General features: G+C 44.0%; 2 protein-coding genes across 3 annotated transcripts; one reads left to right on the top strand and one right to left on the bottom strand.

Annotated features, from left to right (window-relative positions):
* Positions 1–1,789: 1,789 nt before the first annotated feature.
* On the top strand, positions 1,790–6,531 carry LOC115203048 (lymphatic vessel endothelial hyaluronic acid receptor 1-like). The gene is made up of 5 exons (XM_029767350.1): positions 1,790–2,098; positions 2,500–2,677; positions 2,785–2,924; positions 5,157–5,475; positions 5,716–6,531. Exons 1-5 carry the CDS (start codon positions 2,020–2,022, stop codon positions 5,948–5,950), a joined length of 951 nt encoding a protein of 316 aa, XP_029623210.1. The 5' UTR covers positions 1,790–2,019; the 3' UTR covers positions 5,951–6,531.
* A 44-nt stretch (positions 6,532–6,575) lies between these two features.
* Positions 6,576–19,974, bottom strand: LOC115203047 (AMP deaminase 3). 2 transcript variants are annotated; one of them, XM_029767349.1, is made up of 16 exons: positions 19,591–19,974; positions 17,384–17,606; positions 17,098–17,284; positions 16,195–16,360; positions 15,318–15,537; positions 15,107–15,236; positions 14,772–14,966; positions 10,818–10,949; positions 10,428–10,591; positions 10,155–10,281; positions 9,904–10,067; positions 9,310–9,430; positions 8,633–8,806; positions 8,422–8,532; positions 7,928–8,142; positions 6,576–6,984 (listed from the first exon to the last, which is right to left on the bottom strand). In XM_029767349.1, exons 1-15 carry the CDS (start codon positions 19,610–19,612, stop codon positions 7,963–7,965), a joined length of 2,316 nt encoding a protein of 771 aa, XP_029623209.1. In that variant the 5' UTR covers positions 19,613–19,974; the 3' UTR covers positions 6,576–6,984; positions 7,928–7,962. The 2 variants fall into 2 exon arrangements, with proteins under 2 accessions (XP_029623209.1, XP_029623208.1); XM_029767348.1 differs by having other exon boundaries at positions 6,576–8,142.
* Between the last annotated feature and the right edge of the window lie 299 nt (positions 19,975–20,273).

Genomic DNA, 20,273 nt, shown 5'->3' with positions numbered 1-20,273 from the left:
CCAAGGCGCAGCGTGAGTAGCGTTCCACATCGTTATTAAAATGTGAAACTTAGCAAAATACAAAAACAATAAATGAACAAACGAAACGTGAAGACAGTGAAGTGCAAATAGGCACCTACACAAAAACAAGATCCCACAAACACAGGTGGGAAAAATAGCTACTTAAATATGATCCCCAATTAGTGACAACGATTACCAGCTGCCTCTAATTGGGAATCATGCAAATCACCAACATAGAAAGTAACCTAGAACCCCACATAGAAAAAAATAAATTAGAATACCCCCCAGTCACGTCCTGACCTACTTCACCATAGAGAAACAATGGTTCTCTATGGCCAGGGCGTGACAGTACCCCCCCAAAGGTGCGGACTCCGGCCGCAAAACCTGAAACCAAATAGGGAGGGTAGGGGGGTGATTAGTGTCGGTGGTGGCTCTGGTGCGGGACGAAGTACCCGCTCATCCCGCGGATCCGCCAGCATCGGGGGTGGCTCTGGTGGGGGACGAAGAACCCTCTCAGCTCGCGGATCCACCATCTTTGGTGGTGGCACTGGTGCGGGCCGAAGAAACCATTCATCCCGTGGATCCAGCCATGGACCCAGGCTGAACACTGTGCCTGGATCTCGATGCCGAGGAAGGCTCCTGCCATGGAGGGGGACTGGACGCCGTGTCTGGACTGGGCATCGGCGCCGAGGAAGACCATTCACCATAGAGAAACAATGGCTCTCTATGGTCAGGGCGTGACACATGAAGCAAACAGGTGTATTGGCAGAATTCTCATGTTAACCTCGGTGGAATGAGTGATTCAGTAATTGTATTTTTCAACACAGTGCTTGTTCCCTTCCGCCCTACACTTATGAAAATGAAAGATCTTATGGACCTTTCATATCTCTCAGGAAACCACTTATGTAATCTAATTGGCTCCATTAAGCTGTAGCTGCAGTGTGTCAAGGCTGCTTGAATGATTCTCTCTATTTTAATATTAAATTAATGTCACAAAAGAAAATATAGATGTCCTCTTTAGATGTCCATTCTTTTGGGACATTTAAATGTCACTGACTCTTCTCATACGGCAAACAACTACTTTTGCTTATTTTTCCGTTGTGCCTGCGTCATTTCCTGCTGTACTAGGTTGGGGTGAGGTGTTTTGCTGGAAGTGGGATTTCGCTGTGTGTCAGAGTCACATCAGAGGATGCCAGGGATCACGGGCTTGTTAATGACTGAGCAATGGGCAGATGGAGGAAATCATTGTGTGAGGTGCCAAAGTCAATAAAAAAGAAACAATTTTCCCAACATCTATCTGTGCCAAACACTCCTCCTGTACTCTCTCGAAAGAATACAATTTAAGGACTAGCTAGTTTGATTTATGCTTATTCTGTATCCATATGTTTTTTTTAGGCAGACTCCCAATCTGACATGCCTATCTATTAAAACAAATTTTACTAAGGTTCAATGTTTTAATGTTAGTTGTTTTAACAGAAGCGATTCTTGAGGTCAAATCAGAAATGATCATCTCAGAAATGTTTTCCTGAAGTTGGTAAAGGAGTCCTGAAGATCAGTTTGGATGGAATCCTCCATCTGTCTTTTCAAGCATAATGTGTTATTACACAGTATTATGAGTAAGAGCTGTTCATCTTATTCTCAATTAATTTACCTCTTAAAAAATATTACCACTACTTCAGCAGTTTATGCCACACTTCCGATGCTTCTGCACCATGTTATGTTAACGTCTTGCTACATTTATCTTATTCTTGGACCTGGTTGGATCCTAAAGTGCTCATACTGAATGGGCTGTACAACGTACTTCCTGCTTCCTGCTCCCGGTGGTTCCGTGGCCTTGTCACCACCTCATCTGACTGGTCATTTATGCAACAGCCTTTTACACTTCATGAACCCACCCTTCTGATCTGAAGAGAATCACCTCTCACTAACCCCTTTATTTGGCTCACAGACACTCAGTGGAACACACAGTGGTACACATCCCAGTAGCTCCCAGTCCTGTGTCTCTGACCGTTGGTAACCATGATGCAGGTTTGGATCCTCTCACTACTGCTCACACTGTCATTCTGTGGTCTACACGTTGATCCTAGCAAAATCAATGGTAAGATGATTCTTTTTTTTATTTATTATTTTTATACTGCATGTGCCTCAAAGCTCAAAGATGTTGCCTTCTTTCACTAATCAAAATCAGTCCTCAAATATGCATTGTGCTTTTGGAGAATTATTTTGAACATCATTTTGAAGTGATTTTGTTATCTTCATTAATGATTACTGATGAACATTGATATAAATATATATTAAATATTACAAGGCATGCAAATGATACTTTCACTAAATGATCTCAAATTTAAAAAAAATCATTAGTTTTAAATATTGTGACGTATTATTGGATTTTCAAATTGATAAACTTGACTAATTACAAACAAGACCAGTGAAATATTGATAATGTTTTAAAACCAGCAAACATGCACATAAACTTATCTTCAATTCCCTTATCACCAGCTTTCCCAGAGAGACAAATAGCTGGGGTGTTTCTGGTCAGCTACACAAATGACCTCAACCAGTTCGCCTATGCCTTCAATGCCTCTGAGGCCAGGGAGGTGTGCTGGTCTCTTGGTGTAACCATGGCCTCCAATTCCCATGTTGAGGAGGCTCAGAGACTGGGCTTGGAAACATGCAGGTAAAATGGCTTTTAGATTAGATTCTGCTTTGTATGCTAGTGATCCTTTTCATAATAGATAACCTCTGAGAATTAATGAATCCATTTTAAATCGGCTTTGTCTCTAGGTTTGGGTGGATTGATGAACATTTTGCAGTGATCCCTCGTATTGTGGCCAGTAAAATCTGTGGTAAAAATCAGACCGGTGTCATCAAATGGAGAGCCTCTGTCACCAAACTTTTTGATGTGTTCTGCTTCAATGCTTCAGGTACAGTAAAGGATTTTAAAAAATCTTAATCTCAATGCAAATCAAATCAAATCAAATTGTATTAGTCACATGCGCCAAATATAAAAGGTGAAATGCTTACTTACGAGCCCCTAACCAACAATGCAGTTTAAAAAAAATACGGATAAGAATAAGAGATAAAAGTAACAAGTAATTAAAGAGCAGCAGTAAAATAACAATAGCGAGACTATATACAGGTTGGAACCGATACAGAGTCAATGTGCGGGGGCACCGGTTATTTGAAGTAATAAGAACATGCAGACAGAGTTATTAAAGTGACTATGCATAGATGACAACAGAGAGTAGAAGTGGTGTAAAGAGGGGGAGGGGGGGCAATGCAAATAGTCTGGGTAGCCATTTGATTAGATGTTCAGGAGTCTTATGGCCTGGGGTAGAAGCTGTTTAGAAGCCTCTTGGACCTAGACTTGGCACTTGCCGTGCGGTAGCAGAGAGAACAGTCTATGACTAGGGTGACTGGAGTCTTTGGCAATTTTTTGGGCCTTCCTCTGACACTGCCTGGTATAGAGGTCCTGGATGGCAGGAAACTTGGCCACAGTGATGTACTGGGCCGTATGCACTACCCTCTGTAGCGCCTTGTGGTCGGAGGCCGAGCAGTTGCCATATCAGGCAGTGATGCAACCTGTCAGGATGCTCTTGATAGTGCAGCTGTAGAACATTTTGAGGATCTGAGGACCCATGCCAAATCTTTTCAGTCTCCTGGGGGGGAATAGGTTTTGTCGTGCCCTCTTCACGGCTGTCTTGGTGTGCTTGGACCATGTTAGTTTGTTGGTGATGTGGACACCAAGGAACTTGAAGCTCTCAACCTGCTCCACTGCAGCCCCGTCAATGAGAATGGGGGTGTGCTCGATCCTCCTTTTCCTGTAGTCCACAATCATCTCCTTTGTCTTGATCACGTTGAGGGAGAGGTTGTTGTCCTGGCACCACACGGCCAGGTCTCTGACCTCCTCCCTGTAGGCTGTCTCGTTGTTGTCGGTGATCAGGCCTACCACTGGTGTGTCATCAGCAAATTTAATGATGGTGTTGGAGTCATGCCTGGCCGTGCAGTCATGAGTGAACAGGGAGTACTGGAGGGGACCGAGCATGCACCCCTGAGGGGCCCTCGTGTTGAGGATCAGCATGGCGGATGTGTTGTTACCTACCCTTACCATCTGGGGGCGGCCTGTCAGGAAGTTCAGGATCCAGTTGCAGAGGGAGATGTTTAGTCCCAGGGTCCTTAGCTTATTGATGAGCTTCGAGGGCACTATGCTGTTGAATGCTGAGCTGTAGTCAATGAACAGTTTTCTCACAAATGTGTTCCTTTTGTCCAGGTGGGAAAGGGCAGTGTGGAGTGCAATAGAGATTGCATCATCTGTATTTCTATTGGAGCGGTATGCAAATTGGAGTGGGTCTAGGGTTTCTGGGATGATGGTGTTGATGTGACCTATGACCAGCCTTTAAAAGCACTTCATGGCTACAGACGTGAGTGCTACGGGTCGGTAGTCATTTTGGCAGGTAACCTTAGTGTTCTTGGGCACAGACACTGTGGTGGTCTGCTTAAAACATGTTGGTATTACAGACTCGGACAGGGAGAGGTTGAAAATGTCAGTGAAGACACTTTCCAGTTGGTCAGCACATGCTCTCAGTACACGTCCTGGTAATCCGTCTGGCCCTGCGGCCTTGTGAATGTTGACCTGTTTCAAAGGTCTTACTCACATCGGCTGCGGAGAACGTGATCACACAGTCTTCCGGAACAGCTGGTGCTCTCAAGCGTGTTTCAGTTTTATTTGCCTCGACGCGAGCATAGAAGTAGTTTAGCTCGTCTGGTAGGCTCGTGTCACTGGATCAATGAATCCAGTATAGAAATGTTATGGTATAATGATTCATGAATACATAGGCTAATTGCTCTGTGCCTTTCTGTTGACCCTAAACTCTGAGGTAATTGGGATTTTTTCAGAAAGTCAAATCACATACTTTCATTTCCTTTGTGAGACTAACAATTGTATGAACGTGAGAGGAAAAGGGAACATTTGTGTGTGAAAAACATCCTACATTAACTTCCTGAACTGTCCCTGGGGTGGTGTGACCAAGTTTTAGGAATTGAGTGAAATTAAAATGTTTGGCAAACAGCTACTGTGATGTTAATGCTGGATATCAATTTATTCATTTAATTGAATGTGAATAGATTGCTAACTTACTCTCGTTTACTTACCACAGTGATACAATTGGAGGATACCACAGCTGATACCGCTTTGACCACACCGAAGCAACAGGAGGGAGCACATCCTTCTCCTTCAGGAGCGGCCTCATCCCCCTCTAACTCCCTCTCTCCAGCCATCATTCATCTTGTCCCTTCCACACAGTCTGCCCGGCCCACCTCTCATTCTCACTCCTCTCTTCTCTCTCTCAGTAGTTTTTCTGATAGCCCAGAGGAGTTAGAGGTAGAACTACCCCAGTCCGTGAGCAGCGCAATACTTATCACCTCCACCATTGTTCTTCTTCTGACCGTAATGGCCATTCTCTTGTACTTTAGAACGTAAGTGTTTTTACTACCTTTTTTTTGCGAAAGGGAAAAAACTCGATATGTAAGATCCCTTGAATTGAATACCATTATTTAGATCAAGGTAATTCATTAAGCACAATTACTATAACATATACCTGTTGACATGGTCATGCATTTTGTAGCAGAGGCAGAGTGACTTTAGGGATGTAAGTTGATGCTGTGTTAACTAATGTTCAGTCTGCAAGTTACATTTTATTTTTCCTCTTTAAAAAGGAACAATGGGCTCAAGACTATTCTCCCCTGCTGGGATGGGGAGCAGCAGAAAGAGTACATTGAGACAGAGGATTGTGCAGCACACACCTGTATGAAGGACACAAAGGAAGCCCAGACTGAGGGTGAAGCTAAGGCTGAGCCTGAGGAGGATGTGTGCAAAGAGACAGCCAATGACATCAGTGTGAACATCAGTGATGAGACCAACGCAGATTCAGCATCAGAGACAGAACCTTGATGCTTTAGATTATGTAAGACCAAAGATAAGGTCTGGCTGCTTTTTTAAAGTTGTGTTCCTTTTTTAAAGTAATGTTCCTGCTTATGGAAGTTATGTTGTTCAGTAGTTTGTATAAAGTGTGCATTAATGTTATTCAAATGCATTTATTTATAGCGTGGGATGCCTTTCCAATTTTGCTTTAAAAAGTACTTTCATGTCTCCTTGTTTTTTGTTGTTCATGTTCAAAATTGATTGTTCTAGAGAGCGTCCGATATTTTAACCACTAGATGGCAATGTCATCAAGGCAAATATTGCTGCTAAGTGGATGAGTTGAGACTAGGACTGGTATAGTAGCTGAATTGAAAATGGTTTCATATTTTCTGCTATACATATAATTGATTTCACAACATCAGAAAAAGTTAGTCAGTATGCCAGGGCCACTGCTAACTACTGCATTTTAAATCATGTTTTTAAACTAATGCAATAAATTCAAACTTTTTGTATCACCTGCCTTGCAGTTACTTCTTAGCCTTTTTTGGAAATGTGGCAGACTAATGCCATGAGATTTGGGTTAATGTTCTAATAAACAATGTATTCCATCATCTCACATTTTTTAATTGCTGCATGACAAAAAAAAACGGAATAATCCATGTTTAAATATCTTTATTGATAACAAAAGTAACATAATTAAAAACAGGCTATTCTACAGCATTCTGTCAACCATTAACGAGCAAGAGGCGAGATAGAGCAGTATAACATCTTTGGACATCTTGTATCTCAGTGCAACTTCTCATTTTTCTCTCTTGTCCAAACTCTCACAATTCAATTGACTCAATGTTGCTTTATAGATACAGTACATTATAGATACAGTACATTCAAATTAAATATAGCATACTCTGACCAATATAAATGCCTGTTTTCATTCAAATTGAAACAAAACATTCACACAAATATTTCAAGCAAATATCATACAGTGCATACAAGTACAATGTATTGTACCGACAGTGTCCCACAACTGACTTCAGTGTCTTCCTTGGAAACTACTGCATGACATCCTGTAAAAACAAGCACACATGGAAAGGGACAGTGGAAATGTACCAGACTTCATTCATCACAGCTAAAGCAGTGTTCCAGCTCCAGAGATAAACACTGTCAGGTTCTGTCAACAGCTGGGACCGCCAATCACTAGGGCATGATACAGTGAGTGTTGGACATGAAAATAGAAGTGGCCAGTGTTTTTTCTCCCAGACATTGCACTTGAAACCACAAATATCTTGTAACATTACTGAACTGTGAGTAAGTGCACTGCAGAGTGAGCCAGCCTTAGTGCAGAGGATGTTGCTGCACTGCAGAAGGAAACCCTTGTATTGTGGACCTACATAATTTAGACACTAAGATGTAGTAGGCTCTTACTCTCCAAACTATTTTTATACTGTTAAAGACATGCTCCGGAACTTTGGCGACTAATAAGTATTTATTAAACCTCCCGCTTTGGATGTGTTAATGTGTAGTTCATACATGCATAATCTACCTTACCTCAGTTATACATGAAATGCCTAGTTTGAAAGCAACTACTTTTCTGGAAGCTGTGCTTGGCCTACATATTCCTCCATGTGGGCCAGCCCCTTAGGATTTGAATTCAACCAATGAGCTTCAGCCCCTCGACATATGACAGCTAGCAACATGCACATGATGCACCCACAGCAGAGCGAGAGAGAGAGCAATGGAATGGTGCATATATCTGCACATACAGTATGTGACATAGTACACCATTTTCGGGGACCCCTTTTGGCTCTTGAGAACTACTTTCAGAACTACTGGCAAAAAGTATACAAAAGTACTAGAGAATCTCTTTAACTGCAATGGCACCCCTTGTTATCTGCTTTCACAGTAGCACACATGCAGCCAGAGAAACAAGAGACACACTTATCCATTCAAACCATTGGGTTTTTTCTCCCATGAATGCAAGAGATATCGTTATGATGGTTGAGAGCTTACATGCATGGATTGAGCTAAGTCCCATGTTGTTGTGGTCACTCTGGTTGTGTGCCAATGGCCGCTTCAGTCTTCACTGCATCCACTAGGAAGCTGAGCTCATTGCACAGGGTCTCGTGGCGGTAGGCCATGCGAATCTGAGCCACATTGGTCCGCCGAATGTCGTTCCCCTCAGGTCCATCCTTCAAGTAGTTGGCCCCAATAAAGTGCTTCTTCTCCTGCACAAAATGAGTTATACAGTATTACCAGAGATTGTATATCATGTAAGCTCCTTAAGTATAACCACTCCATGAGATGGGGGACAGGGGAAGGATATTTAATGTTATTTTGCATTCATGCTATTATACACGCTATAAAAAAGGTGCTATCTAGAACGTAAAAGGGTTCATTGGCTGTCACCATAGGAGAACCCTTTGAAGTACCTTTTTTGGTTCCTGGTAGAACACTTTTGGGTTTCTACCTGGAACCAAAAAGTATATCAGTGCCCAGAGCTCTACCTGGTGAGACAGGCCACTCTGCAGCACACTGTTCCTGGCAATCTCACACACATCACAGGTGCTGAGCTTCCACAGCTGGGCCGCGATGGCATACTCCTCCATCAGTGCCTCCTACAGACAGGACACACTGTCATCAAGTACTGTCCTACAATACAGCTATGGAACACTCAGCTGGAGCTGATTTGAGCTACTATTTTCTCCAACAGTTTACCTTGGTATAGTGGAACTGCATAGGATCATCTGTTGATAGAGACACGCACAGCCCCTTGTGTAGGAACTCCCTGAGAGGGTTTTTGGAATATTCCAGGAACAAGCTGTTATTGCTCAGAGGAGACATGGCAATGGGCACCTGGGCCAGGTAGTACAGGTACTGTAGGACAGGGCTCTGTGGCAGAGAAAGACAGACACACTCAGTACATACACACAGACTCACACACACCTCGCTGTCACCTGCTCAGCGTACAGGGTCTCTGCTTACTGTTCAGCAGACACGGTGGATGTTAAAATGTGTCAAAAGCTGAAAGCTAGCTCCTGTCCCTGGCTGGCTCGGTTATTTTCAGTGGCAGGAAAATGGAAAATGAAGCAAACAGGAAGCCCTGAAGAGCTTAACACTGTTACTGTATTTCAGTACAATGGCTTGCATTTAGACAGCGTGCTTTCATGTGAGAATATTAGATAGCTTTGCATTTCTTTAGGGTCATCTCATGATATCCACTATTCATGTGAGTAGCACCTACTGTATCACACGGGAGATCAGCATGAGAGCGCTCCATTCAAACATGCTGGAGAGTTGAGCAATTATATTAGTCCATTGATGGCAAATAAATGTGTGTAGGCTGGAGTGTGTTGAGGACAGCTGATGCAGGATTCAGTCTAGTAGTAAAGGACCTTCTTGAGGTTGAGGCCGTGGGAGATGTTGTCAGCGGTGAGGAAAGCAGAGACCAGGTGGGTGATGGATCCAGCCTCCCCGCAGTGTGGACGGAACTGGAAGGTGCTCAAGCCTCGCTCTCTGGAAGAGACCCAGGGAAATATTCAGTGGTCATATTCGCACGCACGCACGCACGCACACACACACACACACACACAAAGTGCATTATGTAGGCCTACAGTAGCTTCTTCAGTGACCTTGGAGGAGCTCCTTGACCATATGTGCCAGTAATTCAAGTCTGTAATTCTATTCCTTTGTATTATCATAGGGAATTTATTTATAGATGCCTTGGTGCACTACACTGTGCAGTAATGTAGCATGACTGTAATCAGACACCTGTTCTGCTCCCCTTGGTTGCCCTCAGGACATTCTGAAGTGCCTTACTGTACATTCAATGAATAATAGCAACTGAACAATGGGTGTAACACCTACATTTCCCCCTCAGCAACATCAGCAGAAGGACAGTTGGAACTCTCTGTTTCTCTTGAATGAGATGTAATGGTTTGGGTCCATTACCAGAGGCCTGAGAGGGGCAGATATCAGCAGGTACGTACTTCCTCAGATTGTTGAGCACCATGATGTTGGCGTACATGTGGAAGAGGTAGTAGCTGTAAGGAGGGTTTTCATCTGCGATCCACTGCTCAGGCTTGGGGCTCTTGTAGGAGAACATGTGGTCACTGTGCTTGGACTCATCATCCACACTGTCGAAGCCTGTCACCTGCACAGGAAGAATAGAGGTTGAACAGTGAATGGTTGACACTATCAGGATAGATTTTGCAGGAACATCAAAATGAATTATACTCACATATTTGAGAAATACATGTAGCTCTTTATGGTTCTGTGGATTGACTGTAGCCTCAAACAGAGGAAGGAATATGTTCTCCAACATCTTGGCAAAGTTAGTGATCAACTTTTTTGACTTGAAGATATCACTGAAAGAAGTGAAACATTTTTAAGCATGACAAACATCTCATAAAAAGAGTACTATCTTTTATAGTAGCCATGTTACATACCTTCTCCAGTTGAAAGTTAAATGTAACTCTTTGCCTTCAGCACTCACTCAGGCAGCAGCACTTACTAGATCCTGGGGACTTGGATGATCCACTGCATGTTGGTAGAGTGCACTTTGTGCTGGATGAACCACTTGGAGAGGCTGTCCCATTCGTCTGCAGAGCGTCCGTAGATGGACAGACGAGGCTCAGCATGCTGGTACTTACTCTCCTCTAGGTCATGGGACACTTCCTGTCAAGGGCAAGACGTGGTAGAAAGATCAAATAATTGTGAAGTTCTCTCATCTCCAAACAACACCATTATTCTGGGTCTCTGTCACCTCCCATCCATCAGAGTAACACATCCTCAAATGTGTTGCTGCACATGTTGTTGTTGCAAAATATCAAAAGCTTATGCAACATAATATGTGTTATCAATTTCAGAGAATCAGGATGTTTTCTGTATGAATGAACTATACCTTGATAATGCGTGCAAAGTACTCTCCATCTATGAGGTTGTCTGTTTTCAGGTAGATTTCTCGGAGTTCACTGGCCCCCACTGGGTTGTACTTGGAGTTGAACTTATCGAATCTGTGAAAGGTTTGTCTGCCCTGTGGGGTGAGACACACACACACAGATCTCCAAAACTGAAATGTGTCTCTAGCTATAGATATAACTGAACAGCTATGGTTACACAATAAATATGTGTTTTAGGGCATAACAGCTGTTCCTGTACAGTATGGATGATATACTCTTACAAAAAAAAACACATGTCTAACAAGCATTTTCTGTTTTCACATGTTGAACTGAAATTTCACATGTGAAACCATATTTTCACATGTATTCAATTAAGAGCACAAGTCAACACCACCTTATAACACGTGAGGAGAGTAATTGCGGTTTCACTTGTGAAGTTTCCAGGTGAAAATCGAATATGCAGTTCCACATGTGAAAAACATTCACATGTGAAAAGCTCACTTTCCCATGTGGAAATGCAAGTTCACATGTGAAATTCAATCATGTGAAAATCACATTTGCAGTTTCATACAGTGTCTTCGGAAAGTATTCAGACCCCTTGATTTTTCCCTTATTTTGTTACATTACAGCCTAATTCTAAAATGGATTAAATAAAATGTTAAAAACTCAACAATCTACACAGAATACCCCATAATGGCAAAGAATTGTTTAAAAAAAAAAATGTTTTTGCAAATGTATATTATTTTGTAAAAATATATTTACATAAGTATTCAGACCTTATGCTATAAGACTCGAAGTTGAGCTCAGGTGCATCCTGTTTCCATTGATCATCCTTGAGATATTTCTACAACTTCATTGGAGTCTACCTGTGGGAAATTCAATTGATTGGACATGACTTTGAAAGGCACACACCTGTCTATATAAAGGTCCCACAGTTGACAGTGCATGTCAGAGCAAAAACCAAGCCATGAGGTCGAAGGAATTGTCCGTAGAGCTCCGAGACAGGATTGTGTCGAGGCACGGGATCTGGGGAAGGGTACCAAAACATTTCTGCAGCATTGAAGGTTCCCAAGAACACAGTGGCCTCCATCATTCTTCCATGGAAGTTTGGAACCACCAAGACTCTTCCAAGAGCTGGCCGCCCGGCCAAACTGAGCAATCGGGGGACAAAAGGCCTTGGTCAAGGTGGTGACCAAGAACCTGATGGTCACTCTGACAGAGCTCTAGAGTTCCTCTGTGGAGATGGGAGAACTTTCCAGAAGGACAACCATCTCTGCAGCACTCCACCAATCAAACCTTTATGGTAGAGTGGCCAGACTCAGCCCACTTGGAGTTTTCCAAAAGGCACTTAAAGACTCTCAGACCATGAGATACAAAATTCTCTGGTCTGATGAAACCAAGATTGAACTCTTTGGCCTGAAGGCCAAGCATCCCGTCTGGAGGAAACCAGGCACCGCTCATCACCTGGCCAATACCAATACCTACGGTGATGCATGGTGGTGGCAGCATCATGCTGTGGCAATGTTTTTCAGCGGCAGGGACTAGTAGACTAGTCAGGATTGAGGGAAAGGTGAACGGAGCAAAGTATAGAGAGATCCTTGATGAAAGCCTGCTCCAGAGCACTCAACCTCAGACTGGGGCGAAGGTTCACCTTCCAACAGGACAACGACCCTAAGCACACAGCCAAGACAATGCAGGAGTGGCTTCGGGACAAGTCTCTGAATGTCCTTGAGTGGCCCAGCCAGAGCCTGGACTTGAACCCGATCGAACATCTCTGGAGAGACTTGCCCCGAAGCCACTCCTGCATTGTCTTGGCTGTGTGCTTAGGGTTGTTGTCCTCCCCATCCAACCCAACAGAGCTTGAGAGGATCTGCAGAGAAGAATGGGAGAAACTCCCCAAATACAGGTGTGCCAAGCTTGTAGTGTCCTACCCAAGAAGACTCAATACTGTAATTGCTGCCAAAGGTGCTTCAACAAAGTACTAAGTAAAGGGTCTAAATACTTATGTAAATGTGATATTTCACATTTACATAAGTACATGTTTTTGGTTTGTCATTATGGGGTATTGTGTGTAGATTGATGAGGAAAAAAACTATTTAATCAATTTTAGAATAAAGCTGCAACGTAACAAAATATGAAAAACGTAAAGGGGTCTGAATATTTTCCGAAGGCACTGTATGTGAAAACTTCCACATGATAAAAATTACAAATAAATACAATTCACATGTGTGGTTGAAATAATGTTATTCTGTTAACATGTTGCAGAAGCAATGTTTCCACCTATGGAATTAGGGTGACAGCATCTAAAAATCCTAAATTCTTTACAAGGGAGAAATTATGCGGGACATTCACAGAACAGTGGACAAAATTATTTCTCTTTTCGGGCATGTTAACGGTTCATGTTCAAATGGCGGCGACATACACTGAGTGTACAAAACATTAAGAACACCTTCCTAATATTGAGTTGCAACCCCCTTTTGCCCTGAGAACAGCCTCAATTCATCGGGGCATGAACTCTACAAGTGTTCCACAGGGGTGTTGGCCAATGTTGACTCCAATGCTTCCCACGGTTGGCTGGATGTCCTTTGGGTGTTTGACCATTCTTGATACACACGGGACACTGTTGAGCGTGAAAAACCCAGCAGCATTGCAGTTCTTGACACAAACCAGTGCGCCTGGCACCTACGACCATACCCCGTTCAAAGTCACTTAAATCTTTTGTCTTGCTCTTTCACCCTCTGAATAGCACACATACTGTACACAATCAATGTCTCAATTGTCTGAAGGCTTAAAAATCCTTCTTTAACTTATCTCCTCCCCTTCATCTACACTGATTGAAGTGGATTTAACAAGTAACATCAATAAGGGATCATAACTTTCACCTGGATTCACCTGGTCAGTCTGTCATGGAAAGAGTAGGTGTTCTTAATGTTTTGTATACTCAGTGTAGTTCTGCTGTATGAAAGTCACTGCCTGTTATTAAAGGGGCAATCCTTAGTGACCACATCCATTTTTGGACTTATAAATTAATGATATATACCAATTGATTTTTGAAGAATATAAAATATTTGCCTCATGACCGCCGAGTGCTGAAGTGCGTAGCTGCCTCAGCTACGCACTGCCTCAGAAAACAACGTCAGCACAAGAACTGTTCGTCGGGAGCTTCATGAAATGGGTTTGCATGGCCGAGCAGCCGCACACAAGCCTAAGATCATCATGCGCAATGTAAAGCGTCGGCTGGAGTGGTGTATAGCTCGTTGCCATTGGACTCTGGAGCAGTGGAAATGAGTTCTCTGGAGTGATGAATCACGCTTCACCATCTGACAGTCCGACGGACGAATCTGGGTTTGGCAGATGCCAGGAGAACACTACCTGACCGAATGCATAGTGCCAACTGTAAAGTTTGGTGAAGGAGGAATAATGGTCTGGGGCTGTTTTTCATGGTTCAGGCTAGGCCCCTTAGTTCCAGTGAAGGGAAAGCTTAATGGTACAGCATACAATGACATTGTAGACGATTCAATGTTCCAACATCTAGTGGAAAGCCTTCCCAGAAGAGTGGAGGCTGTTATAGCAGCAAAGGGAGGACCAACTCCACATTACTGCCCATGATTTTGGAATGAGATGTTCACATACTTTTGGTCATGTAGTGTATCGTGGATGGACAGTCCTTGCATCCGTAGCGTAGTGTAGGGATTTGAGAGTGTTTGCTTTTCTCCAGCCCCAAACCGTAGCATTTTACTGAGACGGTGGTGGGGAGAACCCTTTGTTCATGTTTCAATTAAGGATTGCCGCTTTAAACACCTAGTAGAGTAATAGTGTTATACATGGAAAATAAGATGTGGAACTACCCATGTGTCTGAAAACGAAGTTTTTCCCCATGATTTTTTCATTTGTTTTTCTTTGTAAGGGTATTGCATGATGGCAGGAGAAATAGATAGAGAGAGGGAGGGTCTTACAGCGTGTACATCCAGGGAGTCCACAGTGAGGTCATAGGGGTCCATGTTGAGGTGTTCAAACACCTCTCTAAGGGTCAGCTTCCGCCCGCCCTTCTCCAGCACCACACGGTCTGCCTCCGTCTTGTAGGTGGTCTGGATGAAGTTCAGAAGGTGCTTCTGGGACATGCAGGCGGCTGCATGGATGTGTGTGTCCACCTGGGGAAAGAGAGACGTCACAGTTTGATTGTTGCTTTTTATCACAAAGCCTCTGGGAAAGTAGCCACATCAGATCTAAATGGTGGACTTTCCCTTCACATTACAAATGTACCTTTCACATTCAAGTGCTGGGAACTTGCCTTTCTGACATTGTAGAAGTCTCTGTGTGGAACACCCTTAAGTTCCTTCAGCTCAGCCATCTCATTGAGCATTTCATGCAGGTAGAACTTTGAGCCCAGGAAGTTCAGGCGTCTGTGACAATAGGTCTTCCTGTAAAGCATGTTAGTTATGCAGAGACAAAAATAAAGCTCCATTACACAGTGGTGAGTTCAGGAAGTGGTGGTGACTCACGTGGGTCCATCAATGATCATGGCCAGCACATGGCTGAGGTCTATGGCGAAGGTCTCCAGGTCAGGGTAGGGCAGGCTGCGGGGCCTGTTCTGACTTAGAGCCTCTGCGTTCTCATACACATACACTATGCCATCTTTCGTCTGCAGCTCATAGCTAAGGTTGTCTGGGATATTCTCAATGTTGTAAGGGTCCTCCCCCTCCCTGGGGCAAGGGCAGACATCTGTGGGGAGACCAGTATGACTGACATAGACTCTAATACAATGGACTCTACTTGTACAGGACGTTAAGAACACATTATGTACATATAATTCATTTATGGGCACTGTTTGAGTATACACTGAGTGTTCAAAACATTATGAACACCTACTCTTTCCATGACATAGACTGACCAGGTGAATCCAGGTGAAAGTTATGATCCCTTACCGATGTCACTTGTTAAATCCACTTCAATCAGTGTAGATGAAGGGGAGGAGATAAGTTAAAGAAGGATTTTTAAGCCTTGAGACAATTGAGACATTGATTGTGTACAGTATGTGTGCTATTCAGAGGGTGAAAGAGCAAGACAAAAGATTTAAGTGACTTTGAACGGGGTATGGTCATAGGTGCCAGGCGCACTGGTTTGTGTCAAGAACTGCAACACTGCTGGGTTTTTCACCCTCAACAGTGTCCTGTGTGCATCACCACCCAAGGGACATCCAGCCAACTTGTCACAACTGTGGGAAGCATTGGAGTCAACATTGCCCAGCATCCCTGTGGAACACTTTCAACACCTTGTGGAGCCCATGCCCTGACAAATCGAGGCTGTTCTGAGGGCAAAAGGGGGGTGCAACTCAATATTAGAAAGGTGTTCTTAATATTTTGTACACTCAGTGTATACCTGGTAAAACCCCGTCCTCTTCCTTCCACGTCTGGTTCTCAGCGCTCCGCAGAAACTTGGCAACGGTCCGGGGAAAGCGATGGTAGGCCAGTCTGGAGTACTTCTCCCTAATGAACAGGGCTTTCATCAGGGTTTTTGCTGCCTGTTCATAGTCCTCTACTGTGATCTGGGGAGAGGAGAGAGCTGTCATTACTAGTCTTATCGCATGGCTTTCCATTTCACCCTGTGGACTCTCAACACATGTCACGCCCTGACCTGAGAGAGCCGTTTTTCTCTGTTTAGTTAGGTCAGGGTGTGATATGGGGTGGGCATTCTATGTATTTTATTTCTATGTTTTGGCCAGGTATGGTTTCCAATCAGAGGCAGCTGTCTATCGTTGTCTCTGATTGGGAACCATACTTAGGCAGCCCTTTTTCCCTCCTTGAGTTGTGGGATCTTGTTTTTGTTCAGCTGCCTTTGAGCAGCCCCAGAACGTCACGTTTCTTTCTGTTTATCCTGTTCATTGTTTTGTTTCGGTTTCACTTCAAAATAAAGGATGTGGAATTACCGGCATGCTGCGCCTTGGCTTATTTATGACAGGGACTTTGAGGCAGTGATCGTGATAACACACAAGATTATTCTTAACCACCTGGAAATTTAAAGTCATACCAAAGTACCACTTTTATTATTTAAATTGTTTATCTAACTTTATTTTGACAGGGAGTCATGCTGAGTCCAAGTTCTCTTTTACAGACGAACCAAAAACATAAATATACACATCAATATGCACGTCAGTATTCACATCAATCCACGAAAAGCCAAACACAATCATTACTGTCCAATTTCATTGCAACTCTTCCAGTATGCAGTGAAATACTGTATGAGTTGAGTATGAACTGTATGCCACCTGCTTGGAGAACTTACACCAGCACAGTAGTCTCCACTGATGGTGACCCTCTGGTACTCGGGGCAGTTCTCTGGAAGTGAGGAGCAGGTGGAGGAGGGTGAGAGGAATGGGGTCACCACAGAACGGGCCCACTCTGCAGTCACAGGGATCTGCAGGCCCTGCAAGGACGCAGACTGTGAACGGATCATCTTGAAACTCTTCTTCCTGGAAACCAAACATTCTTATGAATTCCCGACACTCCAGTACTGAATTGATCAGCTAGGTTCGATTCCATGATTCGATTCCATTGAGGGCCAGACTCACCTCTTGGCACTCTCTTCTGAATGCTGCTCTGCCAGCTCTTTGAGCAGCTCCCTCTCCTTGGCCTGGTGCAAGCCGATGGGACAGTCCTCAGGGACGGTGAACATGGACAGGGCATCCTTAGTGTCCTCCTCCTTCAGCGCTGATGCGTACACCTTCTCAGCCAGCAGACGTGTCTCCTCATCCACCTCACTCAGCGTGATCTTAGGGAATCGTCTCAGCATGTCTGTAAAAACACCAGCAGTAGTGTAGCAGCTAGTATAAACACTGTACAGATACAGTATGTACGTATACACTTAGGAGTTTTGGAAGCGTTAGATTGGAGTTTTGTTATTGTAGGAGGTGGAGGTAATTCGTCCCCCAAAATCGCTGCCATTTCCAGCATTTCTATCCACTCAGAACTCATATCTTCTTTGTTCATCACGACACATCACTGTCATGACATGCCTCTGCTATAAGCATTGCTTTGCATATTCACCTAGTAAAAACAGAGAGCAATTAGCACAAAGTGTTAGCTAATATTAGATCTATTAGAATATATTCATTTATTTGCTTAGCAGAGTTACCTCGAGGCGAGGCAAAACAACCACCATGACAGATTGACATATTTTGCTGCACTTGTACTGCAATCTCCTTCTGAAATTACTCTGGTAAGCAGATCCTTGAGCACTTGTGACCGACATAAATACTGACAACTGATCACGTTACATTGCCTCCGAGACAATATGCTATTTTCACTTATGACATTTAGGGTCAACGCCAGGCCCGTACTGTCCTTTCTGAGGACAACATAGGGACAGGGTAGAGAATGACATCAGGTTAGTGTATGACATCAGGTTAGTGTTTATCTAATGCAGAGACTGTCTGCTGAGTGAATTGTACTGTCAGAGATCATCTTATTACCCCTGGGATTTAATTAAGTTTTAATTCCCAGCTGTTTCATCATTCTCTTCATTTTCTGAAGACCAGAGTATCTGCAGTTTTACATTCAGGCTGCAACTATGTTGTTTATACTGTTTCATGGACATGTTTGTTTGTCATGTATCAAGATGAGGCTAGGGACACAAATCTTGAGCTGGCAGATTACACTGAAAAAATCTGCTGTCTTAAGTGGCTCAATGTGGCCTTCCCTGTGGCTCAGTTGGTAGAGCATGGTGTTTGCAATGCCAGCATGGTGTGTGCAATGCCAGGGTTGTGGGTTCGATTCCCATGGGGTGCCAGTACAAAAAAAAATTGATGAAATGGATGCATTCACTACTATAAGTCGCTCTGGATAAGAGCGTCTACTAAAATGTGATTTTCAACTTTGGAAATACAGTATGACTGCCATTTTGATTTGTCTCCAGACACATACCAGCTCTATTCCTTTAAGGTTTATGGTCCTAATCATAATCACCTGTGTGACAGTAACGGTAGTACTGTAAACTTTATAGCCCAGTGTCTGATTGTCAGTCACTGGTCCAGTAACCACACAGTTGTCCCATTTAGGGACAAGTCTGCACCCACAGATCAAGTGACCGAACCACGAGGGGTTTGTTGATACCCCCAATGATATGAAACCCAATCCACCCAGGCAACACTGTGGCCATACAGACCTCGTGCCCCTGAGAGAAAAGCTCTAGTGTCATCAGCGGCAGAGTAATGTCAATGCTCCATTCTGCAAGCCTTTCCAAGAGGGTTGCCATTCCTGACAAAATGCTGTGCCACAAACACCCCACTGCTCACCCTAAGCCATTTCCAAGAACAGCTTTGTGGATCAAACTAGCGCCTGTCCACTGCCCACTGCACTGCAGACCGACAGAGAGAGCAGCACATTACAGCAAAGACCACAGGTGAACTCTGAAAGCTGAGAGGGTTACTGTGAAGCAGCATTGATTAATAGATGGGTTCTCATAAATAATTTAGCACTGCTTCTTCCTCTCAATGAATTGGAGTGCTGCCTCACTCTTACACGCACACACTGTCTCTCTCTCTCTCTCTCTCTCTCTCTCTCTCTATACTGCTGCCTCAGCATCAGTTATACACAATTTTCTTAGTCAGAGACACCAAACAGCCCTCAGTATTCCTCCCAGAGTAATAGCCATCTCATTTCCATCACACGTTATGAACTTAATCACATTCTCTCAAACAGCAACACAATAGTTTCCGAGGCTCTAGCTGCTAGAACAGTATGTAGTATACCTTAACTCGTTATCTGCTGTGTGCCTTACCTTCCGGTCTGTTCACAGCCATCTCTCTGTGCTGTACAGTCTCCACTGGGAGTCCAGATGACAGAAATCTCAGCTAGAATCACAGTGTCTCTGTACAGGCTCTCTGGGCTAGAGACTGGCTAACAGGCTGGTCGCCTGACTCTGATGGGCTGGCTGCGATGTGGGTCGGTCCCACTCTGAACCTGCCGTGGTTCACGACCGCGGTTCTGTTTTCTTTGAGTGTCCTTCTCTATCTATTTTAAGAAGCTAATGGCATCATGTCGACAGAGCCACTGATCCTTGGGATATGTCACAACTGGCTGTCAACAAAGAGAGAGCCCAGAGCCGAGCCACCGGCACTCCCCTCAGCTGCCTGGGCTCACACACACTCACACACAAACACTCCTCATACACTCCTCTCCACCTTTGGGACAGTGATGAATCACAAGCTGGTAGCCACAGCCTTCCTCTTTAAGGAGCCAGACAGCAAGCTATGCAGCTGTCACATTTATTGTAAACATTACCCAGGCAGCCCTGATTGAGAGGACTGCCGCTGCGCAGCCATGCATCACTGCTTTGCCTCAGAGCCTCGACAGACCCACCCGCACACATAATCTCAGCTCTGACTGACCTTGGTTTAGGTGCGTAGTGTTAGAATGAATAATCCATGCTGTAGTTCTCTGGCATCATGTCAGTCAGCGGAT

This window comes from Salmo trutta, chromosome 12 (assembly GCF_901001165.1).
Source record: "Salmo trutta chromosome 12, fSalTru1.1, whole genome shotgun sequence".
NCBI lineage: Eukaryota > Metazoa > Chordata > Actinopteri > Salmoniformes > Salmonidae > Salmo > Salmo trutta.
This window is presented reverse-complemented; position numbering and strand designations above follow the sequence as displayed.

What these genes read in the sequence shown, in the direction of transcription:
- LOC115203048 (XM_029767350.1), top strand. Translation starts at nt 2,020, where the DNA reads ATGATGCAGGTTTGGATCCTCTCACTACTGCTCACACTGTCATTCTGT. An exon ending in CTGGGCTTGGAAACATGCAG is followed by an intron (nt 2,678 to 2,784) that starts GTAAAATGGCTT and finishes CTTTGTCTCTAG; the next exon opens with GTTTGGGTGGATTGATGAAC. An exon ending in GTTCTGCTTCAATGCTTCAG is followed by an intron (nt 2,925 to 5,156) that starts GTACAGTAAAGG and finishes TACTTACCACAG; the next exon opens with TGATACAATTGGAGGATACC.
- LOC115203047 (XM_029767348.1), bottom strand. Translation starts at nt 19,612, where the DNA reads ATGGCTGTGAACAGACCGGAAG. An exon ending in GTGCTCAACAATCTGAGGAA is followed by an intron (nt 9,431 to 9,903) that starts GTACGTACCTGC and finishes GGTCTCTTCCAG; the next exon opens with AGAGCGAGGCTTGAGCACCT. An exon ending in TGCAGTTCCACTATACCAAG is followed by an intron (nt 8,533 to 8,632) that starts GTAAACTGTTGG and finishes TCCTGTCTGTAG; the next exon opens with GAGGCACTGATGGAGGAGTA.